This window comes from Nannobrachium achirus (genome assembly GCF_963921795.1).
Source record: "Nannobrachium achirus genome assembly, chromosome: 8".
Lineage (NCBI taxonomy): Eukaryota > Metazoa > Chordata > Actinopteri > Myctophiformes > Myctophidae > Nannobrachium > Nannobrachium achirus.
The window spans coordinates 15,800,050-15,824,011 of NC_137817.1; the positions used below are offsets into that span (position 1 = coordinate 15,800,050).

The following is a 23,962-nucleotide window of genomic DNA, read 5'->3' on the forward strand; positions in this document are numbered from 1 at the left end:
ACAAATGCTGGTCCCTTATTGTGCACACAGCTACCTACCTACCAACCTACATACATACATACATATATACGCAGATGAACGCAGTACTTGCGCGCACGTAATTCAAAATTGTAATCATAATGCACTTTACATTTGAAGCAAATGTGTCTCTCCCCCTACAGTTTAAACCTTTGTGAATGTTTAAAATGTGTCCATTTGAGAATAACTTACATTAAAAAGTATTTTGTATTTCAAATACAGGAAATACTAGACCTGAATGTATTTTGATACAAATTACATCCAATTTTTTCCATCCCAGCCAAATACAAATTACAAAATACAAAAAAGTATTTCAAATACGTATTTCAAATACATGTATTTCAAATACTGCCCATCTCTGCGTATCGCAGACGATACCCATCCCTAACCACAACAGACTTTATTTTTCGGAGCTGCTTCCTCTGTCTCTGGGACCCCATGTCTCTTATGGTGTTACTACTGACATACTGTACTACACACTGACAGTGGAATCAATGAACAAGCACAAGTAGGCACATGGAAATCCACAGTCCCTCGAGGTGCATAGTTTCCATACAATACCAAGAATGACCTTTGGAGCACTTCTATAATAAACCATGCTGCTGCATGCCTCAGTCAACCATGACCATGACAGTACACCCCGTCTATTGTTGTGAAATGTGTTATTTCTCCAGGTGTCAATGGAAATGGCACGAACCTTACTTGAACCCTAGCTTGTTCTGCGCAATGTCATAACGGGTGAAAAGCAGATCTGAAAGCTGTTAGATGAGCTATTTTCATGGAAGAGATTTGGTGTATAGGGGTGTAAAAGGAGGAGGAGTTTAGTAATAGACCCCTGGAGGACACTGGGTAACAATATAGTTGAGGTCGTTAACACATTATTGATTACAAATTGAGATGTGGATTCTAAACACATGGCTTTATCCAAATATGGACACAAACATGCTTTTCATAAAGGCTTTAGTTATATTCAACCGGCGGCCCATGGGCCAAATCCGGCCCCTGGGAGCTTTCTTGTGGCCCCATTTCAGATTCCAATGTAAATATCTATTATTTTATGACTTTTTTTGGTGCGAAGGTAGCTGTCCAGCCACCGTGTTTCAAAGGTACAACTGCTTCATGATTTCTGCCCAATTCTGCCTTACTGTGGCGTATATACTTGAACACTGTACTTGAGTAAAAGTACAGATCTTTTCACTATAGTAAATGTTAAAGTCTTCCATAAGAAAATCACTTTGGTCAAAAAGTGTTGAGATTCACATGTACTTAAAGGGGTACTGTCACCTAAAGGGGAACTGTCACTTTAAAAAGTCATCTTAAAATATGAGTTAATATTTTTATGATATCATTGTGGGAATGCGCAATTATAAGCCAATCAATTTAATTGACTGTACTTAGACTACTTATAGTACTGGTCAGCTGTTGTTGGGGAGCGAGGGGAAGATTACACTGTGACATGAGTTTCAGACTTTTTCAGACCATTTTCAGAGAGACCATGTGACCTACTGTATCATACTATTATAATTTCGGGGAGTGTCAGCGGGCTTTTAAGAAACGTATCCGGCACTCTTAATCCAGAGTGACAATAAGCAAGGACAGCACAAGGTCAGCACATCAAATGCATAGAAATGGTCTTTTAAAATCGTATAGGTAAACCAGGAACCTATTAACAGTCTAACAGTAGAATAACGAACAACAACAAAAGAATCCATCTTCCATCTTCATGCAGTTGAAGGTTTTACACACTATAGGCCCTAATTTTGTCACTGCCTAAGCCGCTTGCTCTGTCCCTAAACAGTATTTTGGGGCCACTATGCCTACATTATACTCTGTTATTTACATGGAGCTGTGGCCGTGGGCATGTTCATGAAACACATCATCAGCCTGTGCTCTTATCAGCTCTCAGCTGGGTGCTCAGACGTAACCAAAATGCAAAAACCTTCATTCATATGAACATGTCAACACTTCTCCTTGTCAGTCTGCCTCCAATATTTTTCTCACAAAGATGCTTCCATGCCAGGGATACGTGCAAGGAAATGTCTACTTCCTATTTTTGTCATTTCAAACTCAAAGCCTGTGCAATATAAATAAAGGACGGCCACAGACATAATGCATGATGAAGAATGCAGTATGAAGCAGACCCTAAAATGTGACCATAATGGACATCACATGTCCATTGTTGTGTCCTATCGGACCTATAGCACACAACAAACGGTCAAGCGGTTAACCATGAAGATTTTGTTCATTTTTGTCATAACAGTCTTGTGGCCCCTGACTAGTCATTTTACTACAGGTGTGCCGTTTCAACTCTTCCGTATTTACGGCTCTTTTCCTGAACATATTGTATTTTTGCAGAAACTTGCAAATGTCATGAAACCACTCCATTCCCTTTGAAAAGCAGGATCCACCTTTATAGGTAAATTTAAACTTCGAAGTCAGAGAAGGTCATAAAAATTGCAAAAATAACTGATCTACAAGCTCTATGTTCTGCAAATCCCCTGAAAATCTACTGTCTTGCCAATGACAGGACATTTTAAATGGCACATCCGTATATTGTGGCCCCCTGCCTAATCTAGTTGAAAACCCCTGCTTTAGAGCCTTTCATTACATTGCCCTTAAGACTTTTCTTAAAGACCCCCCAAAAAATACTAATTTAAATTGTGGACACTAGATGTGTGAGAAGAATTACAGAGATATTGTGACTGTTACAAGGAGATGACTAGTACATGTCTTATTACAAGTGCATCTGACAGCATATACAGTATACTGTAATGTAAGAAATTACTATGCAACAATTATCCTGGTCCTCCACCAGGGGAAATCAACAATGTCTATTTACTGTAATTGTTTGTGTACTTGGCTTCCAGACATTTGACACCTGACCAACACTCTGCATAACAATTCAGAAAGCTGACCTTCAAATCGTCCTCATTATACATCCATAGATGCTAATTCCTCCCTATTAAAGTTTTCTTTCATATATAAAGGGATCATACATGCTATTTGTGATAGAGGCAAAGGTGTCACATTCCCCTTTTCACTGATTAAACATGTGGGTCTTTTCATTATCAAAGGCATTGTCCCCAATTATTAAATGCGTAAAATCATTTGACGGTTTTGTTTGTTCATTGATCTCATTAACCTGATATATTGTATTTGAATAGCATTGTGAACTTTTTGGGCCTTTTCACTTCGCTGTAATAATACACAATATGTTTTGGTCTGACCTTAAAGGCTTTGAATACCTGATAGATTTTCGGACAGGCAACTCATCGTGGAAATTGAATTGCACGCAGAAGAAAATAACGGCAAAACATATATCATTTTTTATGTAATACTTAAATGAAAATTGAAGATAAATCAGCAACACTATAAATGAAAGTTGGTAATGTTTTTTAGCACACAGATCCCAGACACTCGATTTCTCACTTCTATCAAATCCCAAGCGCCAAGGAGACTGAATGTGATATTGACTACAATATGGCTCCAGCAAATGAAATATTGCAAATTCCTTTTATGAGAAGGGCCTGCTACGGAGCCATAAACGTTGAAAATGAGATTGAAATTGAAAAGTTCTTTGCAACAAACATCATGAAGTTTATTTATTTATTTATTTTCCTTTTACACAGGCTTGGCCCAACAGTTCAGTGACGCCTTGCTCCTCATCTCATCACATTGAATTCATCAGGTGCATGTGTAGGACATGTGATTGCGTCCTCTCAAATGTCACGGCGGTCATTCGTCTCGGGCTGACAGCCGCCGCATAAAAGCCATAACCGCTCCTCTATGAATTGTCCACAGATGTGGTGTGGTTTGTGTGGAGGAGGCACGGCAGCAGGACAAGGAGTCCGTCCTTAGGAAACATTTTGTGTCAGTGTTTAAAGAGCCTGTGTAAAGAGTCACAATCTCATGCAATATTCATAACGCAAACTCCCATTTAATAAGACGGATAATGGTAATTAGATCCCGAGTGAGAGTGTTTCCCTTTCGTTATTGCAAATTTGCTCAATGCCATCTGACACGTCTTGGCGGCAAATGGATATGGATGGCCTCCTTAACATACAGAGAGAAGGAAAGGGAAAAAAAAAAAAAAACGGAGAAAACATCCCTGTCCTCCGGCTCTGACTTAAAGAGAGCTTGGTGCTTACGGTATAGACACGGCGGCGTGCACTTAGCCACGCTGATAACATACATGTCACGTGTTATTATGTCCCCTCAATGGCATTCAGGAATTGAGCATCGGTGATACATAATGAGAACACTGCACCTTCTCCAATTTCCTCCGGGGCTTCTTGTTCAATTATTAAATGGTCACTTTAGCGAGCATATCAGCTGAATGGTTTTGCTGTTGTCGCGCCAATATGACCAAGGCTTCCTGTAGCCTCTGTGGATTTGTTGTAGTGCTGCCGCGGAACCCTCTCTCTGTGGACTTCATCTCCTCTATAATTAGTTTTGCACTTTCCCATCTGGGCCATTACTATATAATGTACCCGGCAATACTACTAGTATTACTGTAATACTCTATGTGTTTTTCAAAAGGCATCCCTGAATACATTTGGAGAAATGTATTATAGGCCCACTGTATAACTTAAGATTACTTGGGTATTTTGTAAGAACAGCTTCAAATAATTGTTGTAGACATATTGCACATTTATTTATCTATTAGCATATGTAGTGGTGTTTAATACCCACATAACCATAAATGTCAGTAGGAATTTCCATACCTCTTTCACTGCATCAGCTATATGTAATGAATGAAAAGTAACTGAAAAAAATGGATGGCAGAGACTCAAGCAGTAATGTTCGCGCAATCCCAGATCTGTATGCAGCATGATTTAACCAAACATTTGCCAAAAATAGATGATCTACCAGCTCACATAGGAGCTTGTAGATCGTCTATTTTTGTTAAAGAGATTTGTTGTAGAGGGAAACAAAGTAGTGGAGCTAGTATATTACAGAGCCCTGGAGTACACCTCTCAACTTAGTATGTAGGGTTGAAGTGCTTAATGTACAGAGTGCATTGTGAGATCTGACCATGGCACTTTACACAAGAGTGCTTCAGGCAGTGTGCTGTGCATGTGGCTCTGTCATGGTGCATCTTTGATTAAACAGGACAGGGGCTGAGGCAGGGTGGACATCATATATGTTTGACAGCGTCTGACTAAGGATTGGGAAAGACAAGTACCTTACTTGAACCTTAATAAGGACAATCCGCCATCAATACGTCATACTTATCAGCTTCGGCCATAATTAGTACACATACTATTTACAATTTATTTTGTTAATGGCTTTATTTTCAAGTATGTTTTTGTTGCTTGTCCATAATGATTTTAATTAGTTACCAAGCGTAGTCCTACCTGAATAATCGTGTCAATGTTGTTTAAACATTGTTGCACGTTGATAAGCCCGGGACATTTATATTACATTCATAAATCAATCAAGGACTATTTTTGGCTAGACTTTTCAAATCAATTCACATATCAAGATGCATTAGAGCACAACGATAACCTAACTGATCAACAAAAAAAATAAAAGATTCTTCTGAAACAATAACAAGTTAACTCTCAAATAACTGGAACGCGCCCGAGTCGCGTTAGATTTTAACCACTTTAACCATTATTGTATGCTTTAACTTTAGAAAAATAGCAGATATACAAGCTCACAGCGCGGCACCGAGTGCCGCGCTGTGAGCTTGTAGATCTGCTATTTTTGAAAAAATCGTGAAAATGTGTGCTGAGTCTTTGAATATCTTTGACCCGATCTTTGACCCGACTTCTAAATCCTTCCTCTAAATCAGTGGTTCTCAAACGTTTTCACGTCAAGGACCCCCAAAATTACAGGTATTTGGCCACGGACCCCCATCTCAAAATATGTTGTTCCAGGGACCCCCCAGAAGCAAATATTTGAGTTACAAATGTTCGCTTTTAAATCGATATAATTCAAAGACTTGCAAAGAAAAATCATGATTTTTCAAAAATAGCAGATCTACAAGCTCGCAGCGCGGCACTCGGTGCCGCGCTGTGAGCTTGTATATCTGCTATTTTTCAATGGTTAAAGCAGTCAATAATCCTAGGCCTAAATGGGTTAAGTACACCGGCCCAGTCACTGGGCTCACGCCAGACCACCGGGTACAGTCCTTTAATTCCCTGTCTCTCTCTCTTTCTGTAATCTTTCAGGTGTAATGGGGGAATACGAGCCCAAAATCGAGGTGCATTTCCCCACATCGGTCCTGGCCGCCAGAGGAGTGATCGTGCGACTGGAATGCTTCGCTTTGGGAAAGTGAGTAAAAGAGAGATAAAACCTCACAGCTTGAAAAAAAAAAGTCAAATTACAGCACTATCTTAACAATCTGCACCCGACCCAGACATCGCTATCACATCGCTGGAAACATCTTTAAGGCTGCAGGATTTCTTTTTTGTCTTGCATTATTCCACCACCTGAATAGGATTCAGAATGTCTCCAGGGCGGGATGTTTGAAGCCTAATTTATACTCAGTCGCACGGCGGTCTCGCTCTCCACCCGGAAATAGCAGACCGGCAAGCTCACAATGCGTCGCGTTCGCGACGCATTGTGAGCTTGCAGGTCGGCTATTTCCGTCGCGAGGCACCGTAGTGCCTTGTACCGTAGTGACTGCACAGAGATGTTCCCTGCATCGCAGACGGCCTTGTACGGTAGATGGCATGTTAGTCCATAGAGGGTACGCACCCAGGACAGAAGCCTGCCCCGGGGAACCATGTGTCCCTGATAATTGAGAGCCCTTAATGTAGAAATGTATTCAGTGTGCTTTCACCGAGTTTCATCTGTTATGGATGTTTCCATTAAACCGGTGGGAGAGTACTGCCGTAAGCGGGGGAAAGAAGAAAAAGAAACGCTGGTTCATACACAGTGAAACTCTGCGTGTTCATTTAACTCCTGATATGAGCCTTACGGGTTCCATAGCAGAGTTAAATTACCACTTCAGATTTGACTGTGTGGACAGACAGTTAACTCCATACCTTATTATGACTCTTAGTTCCCCTCGCTGCGTTTGCAAATTCATGCACGGATTGCACGCACGCGCGCACGCGCACGCCACACTCTCGCAGACACTTTGTAGATTAGATTAGATTCCTTTTGATGAGGTTGGTATTCAAATGATTGCGCTCGCTGAACTGTGCAAAGGCCACGGCTGAAAATAAAAATGACCTTAATGCAACAAAATCGGAATCCACAACAACGTTTATGAGGAAACTTAATTGAAAGACATTTTTTCTCTTTTTAATTTGTTTTCCGCCAAAGCGAAAGCTGAGTGTTTTTTCTTTTTTTTTTTTTTGCTAAATGATTTTCATTTTCACAACATAATCACGAGCCCTACTGTACGTCATTCCGTTTGTAATTATTACCATGAATTATTCAACGCCCGAATCCTATCTATAAGTGCAAACAATCGCTAATCTATTGCGTCTTAAGAACCCTTGATTGTTTGCTGTTCTTTCCGACAATTAATTAACCACATTGTGATCAGTCATTTTCGGAATATATATATAGGCTTTGCAGCGCTCTCTCATATCCCCCTTCCTCCACACAAAACCAGTGGTGGAAAAAAGTATTTGCATGTTTTACTTAAGTAAAAGTATCAATACTGCAATATAGCAATACTCTGTTACAAGTAAAAGTGCAGAATTAAATTCACTTGAGTAAAAGTATAAAAGCATTGGTATCAAAATGTACTTAAAGTACTCATATTGCAGAATGTCCCATTTCACAAGTTTTCTAATGGATAAAATGAAAATCTTTTGAATATAGCAGACCTACAAGCACACAAAATACCTCAGTAAATGTACTGAGTTGCTTTACACGGCTGCGTGGAACTAAGCAGGCGTTTTGGATGCTTGTCAAACAGGCTGAGACCTTGGCCTCCGACGCTGTCTTCTCTCTCCCAGTAATTTGCGTGTGATGGCTTTCAGCTGGATGGTGATCCCTGTGACTTAGCCTTCTTACACACAGATGAATGATTTATCAATTGCACCCCATTAAGAAATGCCAGTCTTTATATAGCCTTGAAAATGAAGTTAAAATGGCTTTTGTTCTGCTGTCGATCAATATGTATGATGCCCCGCTGGCTGTGGAAGGACACGAGGAGGGGGGCGGGAGGAGGGCACGCTTTGTGTCTGAATGCCAAACAGGACTGTAGGACAACACTATAGGCCAGCCATTCTCAACCTGGGCCGTGAAGATATTGCAAGTGTGGCCCTCAAATAATTGGCTTCTACATTGCAATTGCTTTATGCTCCGCTATATATTTTATCAATGATCTATGAGCGTGTTGAATGCGGAGATACAGTGTTCTGGTTATTTTAACTCATTTAATTCATATCAACTTATGTAAAGGTGTGGAGATGAGGTCAAGGTGCCACCACAGACCAAATAAGATTACAATATACAGGACATAATTGCAAACCATAAAAACACAACTTTCAATTACTTGTAGAGGAAAATGTAATGTTTTTTTCAAAAAAATGTTTTTGTAAGATTTTATAGCCATAAATCAAAAATCATAAATCATGCTCTAATTTACATATGGGGGATATTTTTCAAAATAATAACATATGTACATGTTCTAGACATTCTAATGATCACCAAAAAGAATAGTACAGGCATTTTACTTATGTTTTTTTTAGGTATAGCTTCCATGAAAAAGTGAGATGTTGTTCGTCAAAACTCTGGAATTTCAGCGGGTGTGGCGGGTGTGAATGTCAGCCCCTGTGGGGGGTACAGTGTTGTACCCGAACGCGTTCAAAGAACGATCGTTCATGAACACGTTCATATTTTGGGCGAACGTGAACTGAACGTAATTGTTTTCGCTTGATGAACGATATTGTCGAACGCGGTCATTCTGACGCCCGTGAACGACGTTCGTCGGCGTTCGTCGGCCGTTCATGCGGCGGTCCGCGCCTCCGCGGTCATCTGTCCTCTGCTCCTCTCGTCTCTCTTTTCATTCACATGCTCCAATAGTAGGCACTGCACGCAGCAGCACGCAGCAGTGCCTACTGCATGTCGTGAACGTTCCTCCGTTGATATGCGGTGCTGTCTGCACTCTGCTGCTGCACGTGAATCTCCTCCTCGTCTTGCAAGCCTGACTGACTATACTTTGTCCTATGTGTGTTGCACGGCGAAAATAGCTGATCTGCAAGCTCACAACGCGTCGCATCCACGAGACAACGTGAGCTTGTAGATCAGCTATTTTAACCAACGCGGAAACATGCTGTGCACGGTTTAGAAACGTCTGCCTTCTAGTGGGGTTCCTTGTACATGTAATTTTTTGGTTTTTTTCTAGTGGGGTTCCTTGTACATGTAATTTTTTGTTTTCATTTCAAATGTGTGTTAAAGTTTCTTTCACTTCCAATTTGTAGATTATGGTTTATAGAACAATTTTGGTTAGAGTGTCAAGACAGTAGATTGAAGAAAAATATATTTTTTGCCCTATTTCCAAAATGACCAAAATCGGAATTGTGTTTTTTGAACAATGTCTTAGTTTTCCCACAACTGCTGTGTAATATATATATTTTTTAATTGCTATATCAAGTCAATACTGTGTGGGGAATCAATTGGAGTCAAATATTTGTTTTGAATATTATGATATTTCACACAATGAGACAATAACATGGTTATTACATTCAGCCCTTCACAATAAGGGTGCAGGAAGACTGGGAACTAGGCAGTGGGCACATAAATATTGTGGGCACCTCAATGTTAAGTTGGATGAAATTATTGCTGTGTGTGGTTCTATATGGGCTGAGTCAATAATGTTGACAAATAATAGCATGCAGCAACGTCTAAACATTTATATATATATAGACCTTTATATATATTTTTTTTCCTTTTTTTTTTCTTTTTGAATAGCCAAAAGTATAAAAAAATATGGTTAAAAAAAGAACTAAAAAAGAACTATGTAGTTCATTTTGGGGAACCATGAACTTTAGTTCATAATGGGGAATTATGAACTAAAAATGAACTAGTTCATTTTAGAAGTTCTGAACTTGAACTTGAACTAGTTCGTTTTTAAAGTGAACTTTCCCAACACTGGGGGGGTATTTATATGCAAATATTGTGGCCAATGGCATTGTAATACTAAACAATAGAATCCAATGGTGGTGTTTAGGTGGTAGGGGGAGCTAAAATAAAATGATTTAAACCTTTTTTTGGATAAAATACAAACGTTGTAATATTACAACCGTGGGCCTTAGAGGGTTAACTGTGCAGCCCTGCAGGAGATTCAAGTTCACATTTTAAGTAACTCATGGGCATACTGTAGCATACCGTGAAACATAGTCACACTGATGCTGTATGAATAATGTGTGTCTATCATGGACAGTCCTTGAACTGAATTCATGGTAACTACTCCACTACATTTACTTCTGACACTGCAGTTAACCACATTAGTTTTATTTGTACAAGGCTCAGGAGGTAGAACGGCCATTGTGGAATCAGAAGGTTCCCGGTTAGATAGATAGATAGATAGATAGATACCTTTATTATCCCAAGGGGGAAATTCAGTTGTCCAGTAGAAGCACAGCAGGTTCAATCCACGCCTCCTCCTGGCTGTGTGTCGAAGTGTCCTTGAGCAAGACATTGAACCCCTAATCCATAATGATGAGCAGGCTGGTGTCTTGCATGGTTTCAACCGTGGTCGGTGTGTGAATGGGTGAATGTACTATGAAGTGCGTGTGTGCTATATAAATTAACACACCATTTACCTTCTTCATGGCCTTTCTTTGCTTTTAGTGTTATACAGAAGGTACAGTAGAAATATCTCTATTTCCACATTTTTGTCTCTCTTTTTTTTGCAGATAATCTTTTCTATGTTTAGCGCTTGGACTCTGGGTGTGCAGATGTAATAAACTCCACCATGCCCCCAACCTGGGAGCATGCATGCAAATCAAAATCATTAAAATCACTAAAACGAAAGAAAGAAGTAAATGAAAACATTTTGACACTCATCTTTTCTTTTCTCTAATGACTATCTAAAATATGAACCTGTGTTGTAAAAAGACTAAGTTGTCCTTTAACACAGAGCTCAATAATTGACGTACATAAACCAGAGCACACGCACACACCAAGCAATATTACAAGTAATGTGGTTCTGAAAACGCAAGGTTCAGCCTCCATACGGCACCAGCCAGACATAATAATGTTAACCCTCTCTACCTGCTTTTATGTCTGACCCATTACGACCCATTGTTATGCCCAGTATGAGACACCGTATAAGCACAATGAAACAGTCATTTTTACAGCACAGTGTTCACAGTAACACCGTATCCCAGCGTTTCACACCGAGTAGGCGTGCAGTGGAGTGAAGCCTTGCGCTGGCCTACATTCTTGTTTTAGCCTACTGTAACCTTGCCATCTGTTATCACCATAGCCCCCCCACCAGTGGTGTAAAGTAACTAAGTACAAAAAGAATAGTAGTAATGTACAATTTGGAGGTATTTGTAGTACTTTACTTCAGTATTTCCAATTTCCAATACTTTTACTTCTTCTCCACTACATCTGGGATCCGAATATTGTACTTTTACTCCACTGCATTTATTTGAACACTTTAGTTACTAGTTACTAGTTACTTTGCAGAATTATAATATTATAAAACATACATGAACCACTTTAGCCCTATTTTATACCGTGGCTATTAGAAAATAGCCGAGCTCACAACGCTCACAACGCGTCGCACCGCGACGCGTTGTAGATCAGCTATTTTCAAACATTTGGTACTCTTACTTTTGGTACTTTAAAGTTGTACCATGTAACTTTTTTTATAAAACAAATCTTAAAATTGTCCTAACTGTTAAATCGCTAAAGTTTTAGAACACCCACTCCGTTATTTTCAGCTTCTGAAGCCTTCTCTTTATATGTTTTCTATGATCCTGGCCGTGGACCGGATTTCGCGCCAAAATGACGTAATCTGCATCATCTGTATACGTTGTGTATACGTTGCCCAATCACATCGCCGATCATGCACACATGGTACACTACCGGCCAATCACAGCGCATCTTGAAGTGGGGTCGCCATATTTGTAGTTGCCCGTGTGTCTCTTTACTCAAAAGGTAATCTCGCCTACCAGGCAGGGTGAAGTAGTCCGTTTCTCCGGAATGCCTGAACGCACAGGAACCAGGGACCCCTCTAAAGATAGCTCTCGGCGTTGTGGAGGCAGACACGGGGGTGTGAAGGTACGAAAAACGGGCGAAAGACGCGAACGCGACCGCGGTTTGCTATAGGGCTACTGACCACTAGTTGAGCATCTTACACAGTATAGCTTTAAGTACATTTTGATGCCAATACTTTCATACTTTTATTCAAGTACATTTTGAATTCCAGACTTTTACTTCTAATAGAGTGTTTCTATATTGCAATATTGTTACTTTTACTTAAGTAAAGAATGTGAGTACTTTTAACACCTCTGCCATCTGTTACCACCATAGCCCCCCCCCCCCACCCCACCCTAACCATCCTTCAAACAGGTCCCCACGCATCCACACAGCCCCCCACCCACCCAAACCACACACCCAGACAAAGCAAAGTCATGCACCTACAGTACAAGTCAAACTAACTTTGCTTAAATGCACACGGTGTGCATTTAAGCAAAGTGGGAGTAACAGTAAAAGTGAACAACAAAGGATAAAAAAATATATAAAAAAAAGACTTGTTTCAGTGTTTCAAACATCCCTGGTACAAACCAGTACCAGGGACCCCCACAAGAGAATATTTTCAATATATAAAAAAAACTAGGAAGTTGCAATCGGAAATTGCAAGTGTGGTTGCCGTGAAGCGAGTCACACTTGCAAATATCTCTGCATCTGTCAGTCCTTGTCCCTGTTTGAGCCGTACTAACCATGCCGTCCTTGTCCCTTTTATGTCCATATATGGAGATCCCTGATATTAAGCCCATATATTGGAATGCCCATATGTGGACATACCGTGTCAGTCTCATGTGGTCTATGATGTCAGACATCTATGATGTCAGTCATCTTCATATTTGGGAAAAGTTTTCATTAAAGTCAATGGAGAATATTAATTCACAAATACATTTATATAAATTAAACTATGTTATATAACATCTCTTAGCAAAATGCAAGGAATCGATTCCAGATGAAGCCGGTCGATTTTACATATGGCCCAAGTGCGTGCTACCAAAACTGTGGGAGGAGTAGCGTGGCAAAAGAATATATAGACCTATATCTAGGAGGGAAAAGAAAGAAAGAAAGATGGTGGTGGTGGTGGTGGTGGTGGTGATGGTGGTGATGGTGGTGGTGTGTTGTGGTGGTGGTGTGTGAAAGAGGCTGGCAGTGCCAGGCTAACTGTAAAGTGCTTTGGATACAGGTGTGAATGGGTGAATGTGTGGGTGAATGCAACACACACTGTAAAGTGGTTTTTGATAAAAGTAACATTTGCCACACAGAATTCAAATGTTCCTTCGATGTCGGATCCTGTTGAATCTGCGACCTCGACCTGCAGACAATCACAAAAGCTATACAAGTTGAGACACAAAAGTATCTCAAAGGCTCTGCGGAGGTGCTCTATATTTTACAGTAACTGGAAGACAAACTATGTGACTGCGTGGTTATGGCTGCAGCAGCAGTTCTCCCACAGTCACTTTATTGGTCCAGTTCATTCACAAGAGCAAAGAAATGGGTCTTGAGAGCTTGCTCTCTACAAAGACAATGAAAGCAAAGCAGTACAAAGCTAGAAAGAGGAGTACATATTTGTATTTATTTGTTCCGTTTGTTCAATAAAAACACTCAGTACAACATTCATATCGTATTTCTCATACTGTATCTCTTATGACGTGATGATGTCAAGTAGGTTCACAATCACAACATATCCAGACTTCAATGAATGTTTGTTAATTTCTCATGGAAAACTCTTATTACAGCATTCCAAATTTGAGTGAAAATATGATTCCTGTTATTGCTTGAAAACCTCAGCTATTCCAAATGCAACACATTCATCAACTCCCTCATCCAGATCTCATATGAAATACGTAATTTCTGGGAATTCAGATTACATAATTATACAGTATGTTGGTACATTGTCTAACTTCCAGTTACCACCATGCCCAGAGAAATAACTTGAGATTCAAACGTATACCCCATTTAAAACACTTGTTACACCGAGAATAGCAAGCAGAGGACTAGGTTCCCAGTTCTTCTCAAATGCTTCAAGGGGGGTAAATATGAATAAAGAATAAGGTTTATGTACAACAGAGGATGACAGTGTACTGTACAGTATCTCGTTAAGGACAGACATAGAGGAGAATGTCTTATTAGTACAGTTTATCACGCTGGCTACTGTTTGATGTTTACAGAATGTAACTAGAGCATAGGCCTATACATAAATATTGCAGTTCACTGAATTGACAGATACTTTATAGCATACTGTAGCACTCGGGATATGGGGCTAATTTATGCGGTTATGCGGGGTGTGGATAATATGGCAACATATACAGTATGCGTCCATATCCCGATTCCCAGGGATACGGATATCCAGTTTTCTACATTCATAATGTTTTAGGAGGGAATCAAACCTCACCCTGGCAGGCTCGGTTTTCATCGGTCCACGGTGCATAAAATCCATTGTCACGGGGAACAGTGGTAAAAACTGTTTCCTGTCATCCCAGCTTAGAAAGGTTGGCTCTGTGTTGCACGACAGTTCATTTTCACGGATTGATTGGTTGGAGATTGGGCAGGCAAAAGTCACAGCGTTCCCAATGCAAGTTCTCTTCTGAATGTTACGTGGTGGCATCAAATTATTTTTGGTGTGAGGAGAACCGCGTTACCTGTGTACCCCGGAGGGATTTAGAAAAGGCCTTTTCAGATGGTAAGTGTCAAGTGCTTGACACTCCACTCACCTCTTCCCCCACTCGCAGAATTGCTCCAGTCGGCTTGTCTCCCCGCCTGTCTGCCTGGCTGGCTGGCGCGGTTGTCTGTGTGACAACAATGCAGCTTGCTAAGCATTGCTTGTCAAACACAGATTGCACTATTGTTTGAAAACAATAGACTACATCTATCTAAAATAGGTGAAAGGCGTTGGAAGTCGGATTAAAATGATGAATTGTCCATAGTGTGTTATGCAGAACGTTACAGCAGTGCAAACGGACCCCGAAAGGGTACATTTCTACACTTTCTACAGGCTACCATTAATTTCCAATGGAAGCCAGCGACATGACACGAAGATACAAAGCCACACCCGACGTTTATTGCTGCTACAAAATCTACAAAACGCCAATCCACATTGAGTTGGCTTCAACTGCTGCTACTAAGTACCAAGCCACAAAACAAGTTGTATTTACAACACATTGTGCAAGCATTTCCTCTCGTCTAGTCTCTTCACACAATTCCTTCTTATAATAGGGGGTGGGGGGGACTAATTATTTCCGTCAGCCTGTTCTGTGCTCTTTTTAACCTCAGGCTATATATTTTCATTTACACTTGTCTCACTTGTCGGATGCATGCTTGACGTCAACACTCCATTTGGCACCTCGACAGAGTGCAGTTCTAGATTGTTATATTATACTGTTTAGACTGATGGTAGGTTCTTGGTTTAGCTGGGATCATAGATTACTATTTCTATGCATTTGATGTATGAGCTCGTCGTGTTTTTACTTCGCTTACTGTAAATCGCTCTGGAGCGTCTGCTAAATGCCTAAATTGTAAATTGTTCTCTAGCTGCCCGTGTGAAGTCTGAACTACATCAACAATTGTGCCACATCTCACCGCTGCCAGGACGAGTGCCAGTTTCCTCGTTGTGAATTTTGATCAGATTATATACAGAGGTGTCGCATCAAATTCTGGGCCCTGGGTACAAGGATTCACTGCGGGCCCCCCATGAATGTTCTTCATAGGGGGAGGGGGTTTAACCCATTTAGACTGGGAACGCATTATTACCATTATTTTGTGCTTTAACTATTGAGAAATAGCTGCCTTGTAGATTTGCTATTTTAGAAAAAACGTGAAAAAAAAGTCATCAAATCCTTTTTTTTTTTACTTGTTTCTATGTCAGTGGTGCTCAAACTGTTTCATGTGAAGGACCCCCAAAATGATATGTACCCCCATCTCAAAATATTTAGTTCCAGGGACCCCCAGAAGCAAAATTTGAGTTACAAATGTTTGCTTAAAAAATACATTTATTCAAAGATTTGCACACATTCTCACGACTAAAAAAAATAAATAGCAGATCTACAAGCTTGTATATCTGCTATTTTTCAATAGCTTAAGTATAAAATAATTAAGGCCCCTCCATCTTGGGCCCTGGTAACTCAGTCCCACTCCCCCCAGCCCCATTGTGACGCCCCTGGATATATATATATATATATATATATATATATATATATATATATATATATATATATATATATATATATCCACGATTTTCCTACGCCCCATAGTGCATTGCGCAGACGTTTGCACCGATCTTCTGCCGCCGATTTACAAGCTCACAACAGGTTGCATCTGCGACGCGACGTGAGCTTGTATGTCTGCTGTTAAACCCGGAAGTTTGGTCCTGATAGTCTCCAGTAAACCCCCGGGGAAAATTGTGGATATATAAGAAGAAGAATGTAAAAGCTGAATTCCATCTCCACCTGCATGGGTTGATTGATGGGTGTGCTGGAGCCTTCTATGATGTCACGTTTCCATCTCTCACAGGCCTGTCAGTGGTCATACTAGCCTGTACAATGTAGTAAGACATCCTCTTCTCCGCCGCGTCCGTACAGTACGTGCTGCCGCACATCTATCATGTGGATCTATAGGAGCGTGGCGTGATGGATGGGTCCTTTGGCTCTGACACTAATCATAGAAATCTCTCCGACTGGTGCGCAGTAACCTGACTTGAATGGCGTCGGGGGGGGGAGTACGTTGCCTCGGAATACCTTGAATATCGTTGCTGTCGGACAGAAACCTCTCATTTGAATGCTTTAACCAGTGAAAAATAGCAGATATACAAGCTCACAGCGCGGCACCGAGTGCCGCGCTGCGAGCTTGTAGATCTGCTATTTTTGAAAAAGTCGTGAAAATGTGTGCAAATCTTTGACTATAATGTATTTTCAAAGCGAACATTTGTAACTCAAATTTTGCTTCTGGGTGGTCCCTGGAACTAAATATTTTGAGATGGGGGTCCGTGGCCAAATAAATATAATTTTGGGGGTCCTTCACATGAAAAGGTTTGAGAACCACTGACATAGTAGTCTCTCAAGAATAGACTAACTGAGCTCCAGTTAAGTGAAAAGGACCTTTTCTTTGACGATGGCTGGCCAGATTGCTCTCAACTCTCAAATCGCAGTGATTGAGTGCTGCTATATACAGGTTTTAGTTTCAAGACTTGACAGAAAAGGTTATAAAATCTCTGACGCGCCGACAGACGGGGCACAACGTGCGACGCGGTGGAAAAAGTAAAATAGTTTCATTTTCGGTTTTAGTCCACGCGGCCCGCGCTCCGCCAGTAATCCGTATGAATAAAAAAAGATATGCCACAACACAAGGTATGTATTAACATCCTTGTGTCGTGTGGATTACAGAGAAAGTTTACGCTGCTCTGTACTCCTCTACGCAGGCTGCCCTGTGTAGGTCTGACTGTCTGTGTCTCTGAGAGTGAGAGTGACGTATGTGGCTTCCAAACTGTGGTACACGGCCCAGAGCAGAGCGGCATGGAGCGCATGCGGTCCTCGCTTCTCCCCTGTTTTAAAACTCGCTGGTTTTCCAATAAAAAATAGACTTTTTTTTGTCTTTTTTTACCGCGGTAAGCACACTGACACCGCGGTAGACCTCGGTTTACCGCGGTACGGCGGTACGGCGGTTACCGTGTCCAACCCTACGCGTGGCTCAGTTGGTGAATAGATCATTCAAGTGAATGAAAAAGGTTTTCATGGGTTTGTATCTGCCGACCTAACCATGGAAATGAATTCACATACCGTAGGTCAGGGCAGAATCTGCCTATACTGGATCTCAAATCAGAAGATTTGCATTCATTTATTTATTTATTGGTTTGTTTCTCCGAACTGTAAACAAATCGTCCTTGTCGGGTAAAAACCTTGTGTGTCCAAAACCGTTTGTTTTGCATTTTCCATTTTGAAAATGATTTAAATTAGAGAAAACAGCCGATTTACAAGCTTGGAGGTTATTTTCCGTGCTTGATACCACACTAATCTAAGCATAATCAAGTGGATACTGGAGATGTGGCGTAATGGCATGGATTTCTACACAGAGAGGGCAATTCTTTCAACATAAGATGCTGCATTCAAGTTCAGGAGAGTTTGGACAAGGCAATTCTGAATGCTGCCTTCAGGTATGGCATGAAAAGAGGGCATTTGCGTTTCTTTAACTGTAGTGAAAACTGCATTCATGGTCTGGAGAGGGCACTTTTTACAGACGGATAAAGGGCCCTTTGATGTCTATGTGTGCACGTGCCTGGTACCTAAGAATTCCTACACAATTGCAGGGGAAAGATATGAGAATGTTAAAGATGGCGCTTAAAGGTACAGTGGAGACATTTCTTGTGTGTGTGTGTGTGTGTGTGTGTGTGTGTGTGTGTGTGTGTGTGTGTGTGTGTGTGTGTGTGTGTGTGTGTGTGTGTGTGTGTGTGTGTGTGTGTGTGTGTGTGTGTGTGTGTGTGGAACATTTGTGTATGTTTGCATTATCGTCACGCCCACAGTGCATGGAGGGCATGGTAGACATTTTTACAGCGTTTGATTTCTCCTCCTTAATGGTAATATCTGCGGGCGAACGCTGTCTTTGAAGAACACAAAGAGTGATGAATTATTGAGAGAAAATCAGATCGTTATTGAACAGCAGCGCGGATGCAAGACATTCCGCAGTGCCAGACTTGCATGCTGTGTCAATTGAACTCGTTTTTACTTTTTAATGTTAAAAGAACACTTAATCGGTTAAATTAAGACATCCTCAGTGTTAATTTATCCATGTGTAACTCAGGGAGTGGACTCACATGGACCTGTGAGGGTTTCTCACAGTTGAAGACACTATAAGTAGCTCTATATGTAGCTCTTTGTTCCCATAGTAATCATTGCTATAGAGCAGGGATCTTCAACGTTTTCAGGCCAAGCACCCCTTAGTTGAGAGAGAGAGATGAAGCAGGACCCCCTGTTGAAGACCCTTCCTGTTCAGTGTTTGTTCTGTAACAGGGGTTTCCCCATCTCTCCAGCTGTATACTTGACTTAAGCCCTTTGCTCCTCTAGGGTGCATAGGCCGTTGACAAACGTTCTCCATTTCACTCGGTTTTGGGCGTTTCTTTCAAGATTTCCCCAGTCGAGCCCACTCTCCGCCATTTCTGCCTCAACACTTCTTCTCCAGCTGTTCCTGGGGCGACCTCATTTCCTTTTCCCTTGGGGGTTCCATTTCAGGGATTGTCGGGTGATGTTTGTAGCAGGTTTTCTGAGGGTGTGGCCAATCCAACTCCACTTTCTCTTTCTGATTTGTATGTCAGCTGTATAGTAAACAGATAATACATTTTCAGGTACGGGATTCCAATTTCATCCAATTAGAAGACATGGATCTCATACAGGATAATGGATAAACACGAGAAATTGAAAGTAATTAATTAAATAAATAAATACATGAGCAAACAAAAATGCATGGGATTGGAATGCTATAATATTGAAGCTTGTAAATGGATAATCCACGTCCCACTGGGGAGAGACCCGGTGGCAGACCAAGGCCCAGATTGGGGGGGGGGTTGGGACCCAATTCCAGATAAGTGGTTGAAGATGGATGGAAGGATAAATGGATAATCTCTCCTGATTGGATGAAATTGGTGACCCACCTGAGACGGGTAGACCCCTGTTAAAATTGCAATCCATTATAGAAACTTTAGGTACTACTATTCTTTTGTTGTGTTGTGTCTTTTTCTACTGATCTCGACACTTTATTTGTATATATTTTTTTAAACTTATAGTTGCTCTGTATGGTTGCTTCTCCTGTATTGTTGATTCTTCTTTCTTGTTTGATTTTTTTGTCGCTCTGCTGTACACAACAGTCCCTTTTCTTCTTCTTACTGTCCTGTAACTTGTAACCTTAACTGCTGTGTGACTCTGGGTGACTGAATTTCCCCCTTGGGATAATAAAGGTATCTATCTATCTATCTATCTATCTATCTATCTATCTATCTAAGCATCTATCAGAGTCCAGGGTGAAGAGCTATTCACTTCACCACGTTGTAGTTTCCTAGCTATCACCTAGGCTTTGTTATGTATTTTTAGGTGATAGCTAGAAAACGACAAAACGTGAAGTGAATAGCTCTTCACCCTGGACTCTGATAGAGGCTAGAGAACCAACACTCTATGACAGGGGTATTCAACTAAATTGTCCAGGGGGCCACATTGACAGAAACCCAAGGGGCCGGGGGCCGCACTAACGTTGTCGTCGTTGCGACCTGACAGTCACAATCAGAATACAGTAGCTTTAACCTTTTTGACAAACCCTTTTTTGTTTTAGCACAAAATATCACTTACAGCAGTGGTTCTCAACCTTTTCAGGCCGTGACCCCCAAAATAATCATATTTTAATTGGGGACCCCCACCCTGACGAGCACGAAGGAATTACATTTTGTATAACACAGTTCCGTTGCGAGGCGTTGTGAGCATGTAGATCTGCTATTTTCCCAATTTCTGCCTCTAATATTTGACAATTTCACCAATGTTTTATTTGTCATTATTATTTATTTGAGGTATTACAAAGTCCATAAATTGTCACTTTAGAAATGTGCACATACCCTCTATAAACTTAAACTTTATGTTGGTTTGTTTACCGTTGAGTGAGAAAACAATGTTGCACATTAAGCTAATCATCTGGGGACCCCCCAAAATAATGTGGGGACCCCCCTGGGGGTCCTGACCCACAGGTTGAGAACCACTGACTTACAGTACCTTTCGCTGTGTACAAATACGGTATATATACGGCATATAGACATCCGCTCAGAGTTAACTGAACACTGAGGAGAATATACAGTATATTGCAGTGTGTGGTGGTAATGCGGTCCATCTCCTCTCCCTCCAGTCCTGTTCCAACCATCACATGGAGGAAGATCAATGGAAACATCCCCGCCAAAGCCCGGCTGCGGAAGTCCCAGGCCGTCCTGGAGATCCCCAACATTCAGCTGGAGGACTCGGGAACGTATGAGTGCAAGGCTGAGAACCCGAGGGGAGGCACGGCATTCAAAGGGCACCTGCAGGTCTACAGTGAGTCAGTCCACTTGTTTCCTTGGAACATTGTGTTCTTTTTCACTTCAGAGTATACACTGAAGAATCGTCTTAGAGATGAGTTCACCTGGTATGGATGGATACAGTAGGGCTGATTCTGTTTCCTTAACTAGTGCTGTAGACTTTGGACTGTAATTCTCTCTGTAATTCTAGCATTTTTATTTTATTTCAAGTTTCTTTTATTCATTTTCCACTTATAGTGTAGCCAATCATCACTGTCGGGCAGAAACCTCGTATCTCCAAGTTTCAAATTTGGAAATATTTTTGTAAATTTCGTAAAGTAAATCCCTGCTTCATCATACAAGACCGTCACACAAAAGTCGTGAAAACAGCAGATCTACAAGCACACAACGCCTCGCGCTGCGAGGCGTTGTGTGCTTGTAGATTGGCTGTTTTCTCTAGTTTAAATCATTTTTAAAATGATAAATACAAAACAAACGGTTCTACAAGGTTTCCACCCGACAATGACGAAATAAAGTAATAGTTTTTATGATCTTTTAATGAATAATACCTACACTCAAATCTCAAAGGACAAACGATACAGACAAAATAAACTAGAATAATACAGACAACGTGACAAGTGACTGAATTCACAAAAGTCTATTTTGAACACAGATACGGTAGTTATATTTTTGCATGTCTACCAGCCTATATAAATATATATTTCCATCTTATACATAACCATATACACAAAAATACACTGCATCGTCATGTTCTTATACCATTTGGACACCATTTGTCACTCTCTACAGTCCATATCACCCCACAACAATGTAAAAGATTTAGCAGATTCAAATGTTTTCAAGATGGTTAGTGTCATATCTATAAACGGGTATATTTTTGCAGATTTTCAAGTCAATACAAACACATATTGGTTGCAGAGTTTCCATTAGCCGGTATATACCGGCCATTGACCGGTTAAATGTTTGATTGGCCGGTAATTATAAAGTCCACCGGCCACCGTGGCTGGCTGGGAAAATGGCTCTTAGGCTATTTTATCATTTAATCCTATTATTCACATAATTATTTGGCTAAAGTAGTAAGGCTACAACCATTCAAACCTATCATAATTTAAAATTTGTATCTTGTTCTGTGAGTCTGACACGACAGCGGAGCTCACCGCTGCTGCTGCTTCATGCTGCGCTGTGCGCATTAGATCAGTCTATATTCGTCGTACGATGGTTACGCGCATTGAAAATATCAGAACTACAAGCTCACAACACGTCGCATCACGCCGTGCTGTGAGCTTGTATGTCTGCTATTTTAGATATGCACACGGCCATACGGAGAAGCACACATCAAGCTTCACAGCTGACAATTCCAGCAGCTTGTAACAATCAGCGCTATACAGCGTGGGTTTAGTGTTATGATCCGAACAGAACTGGGGTTCTTCCGAGGTAATCTGGCCCAAGCTGGACCCAGTAGACGATAATGAAAAAAAAGGGACCCGAACTCTGTGGAATCGCATGGATATTATACAAGCACGCACATGACTTTCTGATCGCATGGATGGTGCCATAATTGTGGTGGTCAAAGCAACAGAGGCAAGTCAACCTTCCTTGCGCCATCATAACATAACATTAACAAAACAAACGTTGTATGTTTGCATATTAAGGTTTAATGAGACATGAAGCCAAAATCATAAACTATTAACTTATTAATTTGTAGGCCACTGTGTGGCGGGGGCGCGCAAACTGTTCTTCACTTCTTTTTTTGGCAAGCGATACCTCTGCATAAGTAGATAGTTATTATTTAGTTAACTCAGGAACAGATTCATCTGTGATAAAGAGGAAAGAAGCCCAGCGCTAACATAAAATAGTGTAATTATCAGTTGGGTGCACCATGCACATTGCACATATAGTATCTGCAAACATGCATGTGACTCATTATTCATTATAATATGGCCGATAAAGTAATTGATTGGCCGGTAAAATATAATCCTGCCGGCCAAGGTGGCCGGCCCCAAAAATGCCTAGCGGAAACCCTGATTGGTTGGTATTTAATTTCTGGACCTGGTGGTATTTCATTTTGTACAGTATAGTATATGTACTGTCATGCACATACAGTAAATAACAAACAACAACAGATGCTGATTCTGCAGAATATTTCCAGATTTGTGGTCCAATGCTGATCTTGAAAATCCTAGTCTAGTTTTTTTCAAATCTACTAGGTCACAACCGAGACACATTTTTAGTTTTGTTTACTTACTGTACTCCATTATCATCAGAACCACACCAGAAGTGGGAGGTATGTCATTAAAAAGGTGAAAATTGCAACCTCTCGGGAGCTTGTTGAACGGCAATTTTCTTTCTTTCTTATAAATATTTTTTCAAGTATAACTTCTGAGTTCGGGGGGTTAGGCTACTACCAATCTGGGAACCCATCGTCAAAGAAGAAAGGGCGACACCTATCGGTCGGCCTCTCGCGTTCTCTGAGGCTGTTCTTGAGAGACTAGGCTACTACACAAGGCCCACATTAGCATTCTGAGAACCTAACCTCTGAAACGGAGCCGTAGCGTATGGAAACAAACGCAGAACCTGTGAAATATGTTAATCCAATCAGAACGGGTACACATTATTGTGTATCATTATTTTATGCTTTAACTATTGAAAAATAGCAGATATACAAGCTCACAGCGCGGCACGAGTGCCGCGCTGCGAGCTTGTAGATCTGCTATTTTTTTTAAATCGTGAAAATTAGAATTT

At 40.9% G+C, this 23,962-nt stretch overlaps 1 protein-coding gene across 1 annotated transcript in view; it reads left to right on the forward strand.

Annotated features, from left to right (window-relative positions):
- Positions 1 to 23,962, forward strand: part of cntn5 (contactin 5) — a gene marked incomplete at its 3' end in the record, with an annotated part of 350,866 nt that overhangs the window by 212,636 nt on the left and 114,268 nt on the right. The window contains exons 8-9 of the mRNA XM_080731735.1: positions 6,195 to 6,297; positions 21,055 to 21,236. Coding sequence (XP_080587861.1) covers positions 6,195 to 6,297; positions 21,055 to 21,236 — 285 coding nt within the window. The remainder of the gene's footprint in view (positions 1 to 6,194; positions 6,298 to 21,054; positions 21,237 to 23,962) is intronic.